We start from the raw sequence: 12,505 nt of genomic DNA, 5'->3' as shown, positions 1-12,505 counted from the left end.
TCTGCGTAGAATATCTGATTCCTATAGTATGAAAGGGGGATGGGTAGATGTGTCCTTCCTTCAAGTCTTATACCTTGCATGCTTAAAGCTAGGTATACTTCCCATTAAGATTAATTCCACTGCTTAGGAATATGTACTTCTTGTACACCACGGCTCCTAACACAATCAACTCTCAATTTGTTTTTTAAACCTTAGTGAGTTCCAGAGGCAGAAGGAAAGTTGAAACATTCATGGGCAATTTTCACTCCAAATTTCAGAAGCAACTCCACTGCTAGAAGACTGCAGTGTGTAGCACAGAGCTGCAGGTTAAGAGTCAGCCTGCCCACTATGTTCTTAGATCTCCTGCCTCGCTTGGCTAAACATCAGTTGCCCCATTAGTTAAAACTGGGAAAATAAGACTACTTACTTTCTTATGGTTAGGGTAAAGATTACATGAGAACACGTAAGACAAATACTTCTAAAGGGTCAGTATCCACCGTGACTTTTGGTGGTGTTACTGTTGCCATTGCAGCTATTACACTTAGGTCTCTAATTGCCATGCTATGTGGGGTATAGGCAGAAAAAGGTAAGGATGTGCAAAGCAGCACAATTTCCACGGGGAGAAACTAGAGGGGACTGCAAAGTCTGGAAGGGGGTTGCTAGAGGATCCAGAGCAACATGAACAAGGAAGAGACCTAAATGTTATGGCAACACCAAGCAATGGCAATACTGATCTAACTGAATGTGAACACAAGTCTACTTGTAGCCCTCAAATGGAGAGTCTTGAATGTTAAGCCTAGAAATCACAAAAGTTGCAGTCAATTTTGTAGTCAAAGCCACCCTGAACAGAAAGATGACAGCAACAAAGCAAATGAAGGGCATTAGGTGAGGACTAGGGCCGAAGAGGACAGAAAAAGAAAAGAAAGAGATCAACAGCAGAAACTGGAATGATCTGAAGCAGAGCTTTGGGCAACCTACAAACCATCATTTACTGACAGGCTTCCTCAGATTTAAGAAATTGATAGCAGCAGGATAGAAACACATTCTCACATCATCTTTGCCCTAACCATAAGAAAAACCAAAGCCAGACCTAAACTAATAGCCAACACTATCATTTACAGTTTAAAAAAAATCTGTGTAAAATGTACATCTTCTATTAAAGCAGCATTCCAAGCAGCATTCCCTATACATGTATTATTATGAACACATTTAGAAACTGAAAACTACAGAAGTCAATGTCCCCCAGGACTATGTTCACTCCTTCTATTACCATAGCCACATTTCAGTGGGCACTTTACATATTTCACAAGTGTTGCTAAGCTTTAGTTTCCAAATTAAGATGTATGCTGAATTGCTCTGTAAATCTGGTCTTTAAAAATGATGCCTAGTTTGAGAGAATGTGCATTTCATTATGATGTCCCCAAGAGCTGTGAATCTCTAGGAAAGAGTCCAAAGATCTTTCTTAGTTTGATTCAAGTAATAAATATTCAAAAAGGGTGGAGTTTAGAACAACTCTAGAAGCCTTGAAGTGAACAAGATGGGACAATTTTTTTTGTTGTTGTTTAAATAACGAGCTGCAGATGTAGGAATAAGAATGAGCAATAACGGATTTCCTTCTTATGATCCACACAATCTTATGACTTATTTTCAGATTTAAACAAGAAATTGGTGTTAAAGGAAAATAAAACAGAACATGCATGTTGTATATCCCAATAGAAGTCTCTAAGAGAGACTAAAACTCACACTCAGCAAACAAGAGCAGGGGTATGCACTTCTCTACCCAGATCAGTTAAGGAGAGGTATATGCTCATACTTACCTAAAATGTTCTCATGCCTCAACATCACAGTGTTGTACAGCTCTGTCTCCCTGAACCATGACTTCTCATCCCGGGAAGAGAAGATCTTCACAGCGACATTTTCCCCTTGCCAACTGCCCCTCCATACTTCACCATACCTGCCTTTCCCTGTGGAAAGTGAGACAGATGTGACTCTAGAGGTTAAGTATGCAAGAAGCAGCCAGCCTGGTGATTCCTACAATCAAGCCAATGAGTCCAGCACCTGCAACTCTTTAACATGCAAGTAGGTGAGATTTAGAAAAATACAGATGATCAGATTTCAATATAGTACTGAAAGCCTAAAAGAGTGTGTAATGAGAGTAATTCAATGCCTTGCTTCTTTCCTTCCTTCCCTCCTTCATTCTGGATCCAAACAGGGATTTTCTAAGCACACAAATCTGAAGTGTATACACTTTTTTTTCACAAAGAAATGTCTAAGTTCTAAGGATTAAAAACTATTACAACCAGGCAGGTAGTACTGATGGCTCATACCTATAATCCTAGCTACTCAGGAGGCTGAGTTCTGAGGATAGTTGCTCTACGTTTGTGACAATCCTATGTCCAATTAACTACCAAAAACAGCTGGAAGTGGAGGTATAGTTCAAGTAGTAGAGTATTAGGCTTGAACCCAAAAGCTCAGGGCCAATGCTCAGGGTACTGAGTCCCAGGACCAGCACACGTGCATGCAGGTGCGTGTGCAGGCAGGCACAGGCACGCGCACGCACTCGCGCGCGCGCACACACACACACAACAGCAACAACAACCTAATACAACCAAACACAATACTGTATAAGAGACTGTTGAATTCATCACCACTTTCCTTATAGGAAGATTTACAACTATTCTGATTTCTCACACTAGTCATGAGTATTTGTTTATTAGATAGCCCCTGCTGTACCACAAAACGCTATACTCAAAAGGACAACAAAAGAAGAGATTTTGAAAACTATAGTGACTTCAATTGTGAAGTGACCTGTCTAGTGTTCATTACCAACATGTTCCCCTTTTCATTCTCTGTAATTACAGGTAGGGGTGATCAGGGCAGGAGAGGTAAGGTAATCACTTGGAGACCTTGAAGACCAACTTGAGGTCAAATCAACATGGATGTCAATGCAATAGGAGACAGAACTTCCAGGCAGAGAGGGTGTCTGTCCAGTCACATGATGACTGGGACCATAACACCGTGATTAGTAGCTACAGCATCACTTACACGTATGAAACTATAGTGCTTTTCTGGAAAACTAAGCCAATGATATCCCAAACAGGAAAAGAAGGCAGGTGTGTCCAACAGACACCTGGAGCAATCAACAAAACCACTGAATTAGACACAGGGTATGATGGCCAAGGGAGAGTGCTTGACTAGCATAAGTGAGGCCCTGAATTCCATTCCCAGCACTGGGGAAGGGAGAGACAAGACACTGAAAGTAGGTTCCCTGATAAAAACCAACATCCCCATTCAATACCAATGATTTATCTAAAAGGATTTTATGTGTGGTTGATAAGTACTGTCAGATAATACAAAATCTATTTAGTACAGGATTCATTTTAATCAAGTCAAAGCAACTGCTCAGCACTGGGAGCTAGAGATAAGCACCAGCACTAAGATGCTATGAAAATTAGCTGCAAGAAAAAAAAGATATGCTAATCTTTTCCTGCCTTAGGTTCCATTTTATGTCTTGATTTTTTTTCTTTTTCCCTCATTTTTTTCATTGGAAAGGAAAGAAATATATCCCAAAGAATTGTGGACATACAGTTGCCTCAAATCTCTTTTTTTGGTTTTTCTTTAAGAAAACAGACGATATGTGGCAGGGTATGTAGATAAAATTAAAATAGAATTCTATTTCAATGGTTTTCAAATACTCAGTTGTCAACGGCTTTTTGCAAATGCAATCTTAGGCAGAAGCCCCTAAAACAAAAGAGAATTGCCTGATAGCCTTGATTAGGGGGTCCTATGAAGATCCATCCAGGCACCTGAAACTTAGAGGTCACTGAACACGCTCTGCAAATGACTGACCTGTCAACTTCACATGTTTCTGAACTACAATTATTAATACAACAATCCAGGCAGTTTAATACCTTTCTTTTTGCTGAAAGCTGTAACATTCACCACAGGTTTCAGAAGAGGCTTTGCTTTCAGTGGTGACTTTAGTGTTTAACCCAACAAAAATGCAATCAAATATGCACTGCTCTGAAATATGCCAAAGAATACTTATGGGACCAGAAATAGCACATACTCATAAAGGTGCAATTGGACTTGGGGGCTAATCTGTGAGTACTAAGTTACAGATGCAATGCTACCCTGTAAATGGTGAGTATCTGGGACAGGAAAGTAGAGGCTTTCTTCCTATCACGACCTGGACTTCTTGTTCAGAATCAAGCAGAATGCAAGGTTGTATGTAATAAGCCTGTGTGGAGCTTTTCCATCTTTGTCTATTCTTACTCTGCTGTGGAGGAGTCATGAACAGTAGAAAGCAATGTCAGAAACGATAGACCTAGAGAAAAGGCATCATGGCTGCTGCTCTACCTACCTCCTCAGTTGCTACTACCAACTTTAGGAATAATTCTCCATGAAGACAGGAAGAGAATACATGTCAGTACTGAAGAGGTACAAGAAGCTATGATGCACAGCTACCTCCCCGAAGAAAAAGATGATAGGACAGTAGATGTGATGCTCCACTCACAGGTACCCTGGACAATGGGAGAAGTTTGGTAACTTTATATCCCTGCTCTACAGCCATCTCTGTATGCCATGGAAAAATTATTGAAAATTCATTTGCCATGTGCAAACACCCACTTGCAACAAGAAACTAACAAATACTGACTTTAAAAAAGCATTTGCAAGGGGCTGGAAGGTGGCTCAGTGGTAGAGCGCTTGCCTTGCATGCATGAGGCCCTGGGTTCGTTTCCTCAGCATCACATAAGCAAAAAGAAAATAAACCGAAGTGGCACTATGGCTCAAGTGGTAGAGTGCTAAGTCTTGAACTGAAGAGCTGAGGGACAGCGCCCAGGCCCAGAGTTCAGGCCCCTTAACTGGACCCAAAAAAAAAAAAAGTATTTGCAAGCCAGGTGCTGGTGGCTCATGCCTGTAATCCTAGCTACTCAGAAGCCTGAGATCTGAGGATTGCAGTTCAAAGCCACTTAGGCAGAAAAGTCTGTGAGATCTTACCTCCAACTAACCACCAGAAAACCAGAAGTAGAGGTGTGGCTCATAGTGGTAGAGTGCTAGCCTTGAGCAAAGAAACTCAGAAAGAGCACCAAGGCCCCAAGTTCAAGTCTCAGGATCAGTATGAAAATAATAATAATGATGATGATGATGATCATAGTACACATGGTAGAGCACCTACAAGTTCAACCCTCAGAGTTCAAACTCCAATAATAACATGAAAAGAATAAAGGAGCACAAATTATACATATACCATGATAAATCAATGTAAATATATATTCTTATATGGAGAAAATTAGAGACTATACAAAATATGTAGCTCTTGCTCAAATAAGGTAGTTAGGGAAATACTGTTGGTGTAATTTATTTCATTGTACCTGTTAATAAGTATACATATTTGTTAAAATTATTTATTTTTAAAAGAGGGGAAGAATGAGAAGGATTAGAAAATTGCACAACCTAACCATGTCAAATTATACTTGGAGTAGCCAAATCAATTCATTTTAAGTATTCCCATCATCCCAAAGGGTTATTTGCAATGGAGAGCTTTTATCTGGGCATCCTCTATACAATAGTTTCTGCATGTTCAGGCACTCAAGCATGAAGAACAGAGACCACTGGGCTCCTCACATGGCCTAATATGTTCTAAAGTTTAATAAGGAAGCAGTAGGCAATAGAAACAGACCTTCTAAGTTACATTCTACATCTGGAGCAACAACATACCGCATATCTCCCACAAAGAAAAAGAAAAAAGAATTACCAACACACTCCAACAGTGTAATCTGTCGAGCCACTGTTCTTTGAACCAAAAAAGGAAGACCGGAGCCACTTCCTGATGTGCATGAATGATCCAATAAATCCTGTAGTTTAAGACAAGAAGAAAAAAGACACAACTGAGCAGCAGCTCCTGGTTTAGTTTTTAGCAGGTATGCCATTGCGATTTACATGAGGGTAGTAGCCTACACACACACATTGGCATGCATGGAAAGTCCCATTGGAGAAGACATGCTTTTGTTTCCTAGGAAAACTAGAAACCAGACCTTTCCTTACTAGGTTTTCCTGAGGAATTAGGAGCCCCCCCCTTTTTTTTTTTTATAAATACAAGGATATATGGAATCCAGTATGTTTACTGGATAAAGAAATGTCAAAAGCAGGAGTGAATACAGGAGTAAGCAGAAGAACAGGGAAGGGAAGGGCAAGGAGGGACAATATAAGGGAAAGGGCTAGATATTTACTATACTGTGCTATGCTCATTACATTTGTGCTATGCTCATTACATATCTATCAAATGATCTGTTGTGGTTGTTATGCCAACTAAGAAAGCCTAATTAGAAACAAACAAATTAGGACTATGAACTAACAACTGTAATTTTTTTTAATGGAAAGTCTCCAATAACCATGTGAACCATTAAATTGGTACACTCAGCAGGGATGGGTTCCCTGGATGGAGATTGTCTTTTAGGGAGATGAAGAGCAAAAGGGTCACTAAGTTAACGTCTATTTGTCATTTTTTAATACAAATTACTCACAAGTACAAATGGAAAAAATAAAGTTATGAGTTTCATTAAAAACATAAAAATAGAGTCCCAAAGTGACTTCTACAAATGAACACACTGAAAAAAAAAAAAAAAGAATCCCAGCTAATTCATTCATTAAACTTCCCTTTTTACTCTGAGTATAAGCCAAGAATACAAAGTCTTTTGGTATCATGCAGCAACTTTGTATAATAAACAATACTGTGCTTGTGGTATCAGTGGCAATGCTGTGGTACTCTTCCTCTCTCATACATGTTAGCTGTCCTATTAAAGTAAGATGTTGATTCTATGAATTTAATCTTCCTTCACTTTCTTTTAGCCCTAGTGCAAAATACTGTTGATAGCAGAATTACCAAAAGCTGAGCATCCACAGAAAGAAATTCAGAACCTTTACAAACCATAAAAGGGATAATCAAGAAATTGAATGTAGATGAAATAGTCTATACCTCCTAATCATTCGCTCTCTTGCTGTTTTTCTCCCTCATACATTCAATTTCTTTATGATAAAAATAATTCTGCAAATTAACCTGTTAAACTTAAATGTGTAGCTTTTCATAATGTATAATTTTGGCTCCAAACTCAGTCCAGGGTTTTAGAGGAAAAACAAAGTTAATCGAAGAGTCGCAAACATCACCATCAACTCCTGGGCCTCAAAGTATAGGCAAGCAGTAAGGGAATGGCAATGTTTTGTAGAATCATACTGATGAGCATCGTGCTTAAATAAACAAGTATATAGACTAACAATGACAATTTGCTTTAAGAACTGCATTCCTTAATGTGTTATGAAATCATGATACAGCATCATGTGACTCGGAGCTTACTGTTTTGACACATGAACTTGCTCCTCTTTCAAAATCCTAGAAACTATTTAAATGGTAATTTACACTAGATATTTCAATGATTACCCATGGCAATTAGTTATGTTAGCAACTCTGAAGCAGAAAGTTCTGCCTAATCTATTTTAGGGTCTTGCTTAGCTAAACCTTTGTCAGGATTTATCCTCAGACCTTCCTAAATAAACTCATTTAGTTTTCCTTAAAGCTTGGAATCCACTGATGAGTAAATTTCAAACAAAATAATTATATTTTTCCGTTTCTAAAATGGTGTGTCTATCCTTACCCTCCCAGTTCCATGATATCAAACTTCAGTAAGTAGAAAAAAATAAACACATTTACATGTGTCTTCTTCAAACAAAGTGACTAATGGCCCAATGATAGGGCAGACAGCAGGGACAAATGTTTCCCAGCCTGAACCAACCATTGAATGTGCTAACAAGCTCCCTAGAGGTAGGTCCTACCCAGATGAACACCTAAGCTACAAAAGGCCACCAGCAAGAAGGCATCTTCTTTAGCAAAAAAGAAGGTGACTTAATACAAGACGATTTTAGATGATCTGTAACACAGCATTACCACTGAAACACATTATAAAGACATGACCTTGATTGTCTCTATATCATCAGGTTGACAAGGAGATCATCAATTTGGCATTTGTATCTTTTATACCTCTCTTAACATTCACAAAAGTTTAACTTTCTCAGAGATCCAGGTCATATCCATGCAGGATTTGATTTTTATTCTTCTGTATTTTAATGCAACTTCATTTGTATGTAATCTCTACTTTTCCTAAAGTGTAAAGTTTTTTTTTAATTAACACTTGACAAAACAAAAATTTTAAATACCTAAAAGAAAGCAATCACTTTTAATGTGATGTCATCATTTTAAGATATGCTAAAATGAGTTTTTTGCATAGTTTTGATTTTGTTTTCTGAGATAGCATCTTGCTATACATAGTTTAAGCTGACATCAAATTCATGACCCTTCTGTCTCTACCTCTTAAGTGCTAAGATTACCAGACATGCACCACCATGCTTGGGCAAAAGAATGATTTTTAAATGTATCAATATAGTGGTTTGCATGTTAAGTAAGTAAAGTGCAGTTATCTTGAAATAATATATGGTGCAAATGTAATATACTCTTTTTGAAAAAAACCTCAAAAGATTGTAAAATACCTCTAATTTTTATTGGCAATATGTTGAAATGATTAAAAAAAATTGTATATTCTGAATTGTATATATTGTTAAAATTAACCATTCTTGTTTCACTTTATTTATGTTTTGTGTTATGTTTTGTTTTAGCTTCTTTGGAAATTTCAAATTATATAGCTGGTATACAAATTACTGCTGGACAGCACTGGCTCAATCAAATGACTGATCTCCACAAGGGGGCAGCCCAGGAGCACAAAAAATTTAATAGCTAATTGGATGTCAAGTATTTTTTAAGCATTAAATTATAGGGTGCTGAAATAATCAAGAAAGGGTATAGATTTTTACTATTATATAAAAGATCCTTCCTTCTTGGCTGGCTTAATTGCTTGCTTGCTTCCTTCCTTCCTTCCTTTACCTTGGTGCCAGTCCTGGAACTTGAACTCAGGGTCTAGAGACTGTCCCTGAGTTTTTGTGCTCAAGGCTAATGCTTTACCACTTCACAATCCCATTTTTTAGTTTTATTGGTAGTTAGGTGGAGATAGGATTCTCATAGACTTTCTTGCCCAGGCTGGCTTTGAATGACAATCCTCAAATCTTAACTTGCTCAGTAGCTAACAGGTATGAGCCACCAGCGCCCAGCATAATGTTTTCTTTTAAAAAGTTAAGGGGGGGGCGGGGGGAGGGAGAGGCGGGAAGGATCCCTAAAAATGAAGCAGTTGAATACCACCAATTGTATACAACCCTCCAAAGTTGCAGGTAATCATTCTCTATCCCTTTTTCTTTATTTCTGAAAGAAAAGTAACTACCAAGAATCTATTAAAACAACTCATCTTCTCCCCACTTCCTTCAATGTCTGTCTGAAATGGAGACTGAACAAGCATTAGGAGTAAGTGACCAATAGCTTCTACATGCACCGTCCATGCACTGTTGGCCTGAGAAAGAAAGTATTTTCAGCCATTTTTGCTATCTGAGGATTCCCTGTGGGGTTACACACTCACTGCTAAAGTGCTGTCTCCAACATTGGTGGTGATGAGCCCTTCGATGGTACCATACTCCACATCTCTGGGATTAAGGCGCTCTTGGTTGCGCCTTTTAAATTTTCGGAGAGCCACTCCCAGTAGGCAAGCTAGAAGGCATATTGCAAATACCACAGAGAGAATAATGAGGCCGACCTCCAAGTGGAAATTCTGCGATCCAGGGAAGGATTTCCCTGGAGAAAAGAAAAGAGTAATTGGCTGTCAGGATCACTGTTTGCTTGTTATTTAGCATAACCAACATCCTAACAAGCAGCTTCTAATCCTGATCACATAGTCTCACTAGTTACAAAGTGTTAAAAATACTTCCTAAAACCTGGCCAACAGCCCAGCCATTTAAACTTACTCAATTAGATAGAACTAGAATTTGAAAAATACTACTGAAGTTCGATTGTATTAATGCATGTATGTGAAAGTGCTTTTAAAGTACATAGTACATTACAAATCTTGATATTACTCTTATTAAATTGATTTGAGATAAAAAGATGTTTTCTATCCAGCCTTCACAGACACTATGCTATAATCCTATGAAAAAAAGCATGTCTATATTAAAACCCAATTGCCCCATTTTTTTGTTCACTCTTTAATATGCACTGGATAGCTAATGCTGAATTCTCACTGATCTTTTTACATCATAACTTCTATATAGTAACCTATTCACTTATTTATGCATTCACTCACTCACACAGTTATTCACTGGTTCCCTCCCTAGTTCAAATTTAGTAGATGATCCATTCAAACCCTGGTGCATTCACTCAAACACTTCATGGTAACACTTGTGTGTAAATATTCTCAAAAGCTGCTGGGTGCTGGTGGCTTACACATGTAATCCTAGCTACTCAGGAGGCTAAAAACTAGGGATCAAGATTCAAAATCAGCCTGGGCAGAAAAGTCTGTGAGGCTCATCTCCAAATAGCCACCAAAATGCCAGAAGTAGAGATACAGCTCAAGTGGTAGAACACTAGCTTTGAGCAGAAAAGCTCAGGGACAGCGCCCAGGAGAAGCGCATGCGCACACACATACACACAAAGGCTTTCTGCTTGTCTAGTGAACTAATCAAACTAAATCAAAACTACTTGGACAGGGACAGTCTATAACCATGGCCTAGAATCAAAGGATCTCCAAACAATAACTACCTGGGAATTGCAGCCCCCTTCACAACATTCTGTCTCAAACCCCTGTTCTCTACATCTGCTTTACCTGTCTCAATGTTCCTGCCCCCTTTAGCAATCCACTCTGAAAGTTCTTTATACTAAATTTCTTTAATTTTCCAAGCCTTGACACACCTGGCACTCCATGGTACATGTCATTTCAATGATAAAGTATAAAAGCAATTAAACTCAGTATTAAATTATAGACATAGCCTCTCACCTGAGAAATTCTCTAAAGAAAATATCATTTGTTACAACTGAGTCTAGCAGTGTCCTGCATATGAGGTCTTTCCTATTGTTGACATCCTAATCTTCATATGAAAGCAGACCTTTCTTCATATCCACCTACCCTGCTGATAAAAATCTAACTCACAAAGCACAAGGGAAGTACCTTTTTAGTCTTAACCATTTAAGTATTTGATCTCTCTTTTTCAAACCTTGCATTAGTCAATCATATTTCCTAATCAGAATGTAACCTTTTCTATCTTTAACATTAAAAATCTCTATAACGTGCTCTTTTATTAGCTTTTCGGTTTTTTCTGCCTCCTCCCTGCCAGTTCTGTCAGTGAGTGCTCCTCATGGCCTCTCTTATTCTGCTTTGGTTTTTTTTTCTTTTATGAGTACAAAATTAAATAATTATACCTATTAAAAGTGTACTCCATATTAAGAGAGTAATTTTGGCTTACAGTGTGTCTGTGTTCGTCTTTGCAGGGACTTGAGATAGCAATTTACAGTTCATTTTACAGGGAACCACTTTTCGAGGAGGAGAGATTTCCAGAGGGTATGGAATACATAGTAAACACACAAGGAAGAAGATTCCATGCAAGGTTCATGTGATCTCTCACTGGACTAAAGGATTCAGGGAAAAGAGGTTGGTAAGCCTTTGTCTTTTTCTACATAAAGAAAGAAAGGCAGTCCATTTGGGAACCAACCTTACATTCTACTTTCGCCCTTACATGTGTGACCTAGAGACATATATTTACTAAGCAGGATTATTTCAGAACTCTTGAGAGACATCACAACCTCTTAACAGAAAGTGATGTGGGGAGCCATATACTTGGTTTTCAGCCAACTAAGGAGAACTACTAGTCTGTCAATCTGTCTCCAAAGTAAATTATACCTTCCCTAAAATGTCCATCCTACTTTAGATTCTGAAAGATTTGACCCTTTCTTCCTCACCTACACGAACCTTCCATGTGGCTCACTGAATCGGGTTCAGACAGGAGGGGGAAAGCCTTGTGGTTGAGTAGACCTTTAAACCCAAACAGACTGAAGACAACACTAACAAAGCCCCACAATCTAGAACTAGAAGAGGCCATGGAAACCTTTCGTGGGCAGCTGGGCAGTGATGTTCCTGTTACACCAGTCCCCTTGGCAGCACTCCACGGCTTGGCCAGGTGAAGGTGGGGTCTTACAGGTCATCTTCCCCTGTTCGTACACCTGAAAGCAGCCCTTCTGGTAGACATGGAAGCCATCGTTGATGCTCAGTGAGGAAAAGCACTGCTGGCCTTCACAGTGGTCCTCATTCCCACAGGAGAGGCCTTCACACACACACATGTAAAGTTTGGGGCTGGCCTTGGGATTTTCATCTGCAAAGGAGAGAAAGGAAGGGGAAAACATCACTTGGGCAAGTTTCAGCCCCATGGAGAGAAAAAAAAAAAACAGCATCTCTCCAGGCCCACCTTAACCACATTCCAAGCCAAAAACCATGACTGCTGGCCATGTCCACATTCTTTGATGCTGTCCCTTGACCAATCAACAAATAATCATCGCCTCTCAACTAATGAATACATTTTGCATATGCTATGTACTCTCTTTTATCTC

General features: G+C 38.9%; 1 protein-coding gene across 6 annotated transcripts in view; it reads right to left on the bottom strand.

Annotated features, from left to right (window-relative positions):
• Acvr1 (activin A receptor type 1) overlaps window positions 1-12,505 on the bottom strand; it is a 122,560-nt gene that overhangs the window by 23,892 nt on the left and 86,163 nt on the right. For all 6 annotated transcript variants that reach the window (XM_070022835.1, XM_070022844.1, XM_070022826.1 and 3 more), the window contains 4 exons: window positions 12,007-12,270; window positions 9,495-9,706; window positions 5,738-5,837; window positions 1,797-1,943 (listed from right to left, as the gene is read on the bottom strand). In XM_070022835.1, coding sequence (XP_069878936.1) covers window positions 1,797-1,943; window positions 5,738-5,837; window positions 9,495-9,706; window positions 12,007-12,270 — 723 coding nt within the window. The remainder of the gene's footprint in view (window positions 1-1,796; window positions 1,944-5,737; window positions 5,838-9,494; window positions 9,707-12,006; window positions 12,271-12,505) is intronic.

This window comes from Dipodomys merriami, unplaced genomic scaffold, assembly GCF_024711535.1.
Source record: "Dipodomys merriami isolate MVZ:Mamm:240054 unplaced genomic scaffold, mDipMer1.0.p SCAF_1, whole genome shotgun sequence".
NCBI classification, from domain to species: Eukaryota; Metazoa; Chordata; class Mammalia; order Rodentia; family Heteromyidae; genus Dipodomys; species Dipodomys merriami.
This window is presented reverse-complemented; position numbering and strand designations above follow the sequence as displayed.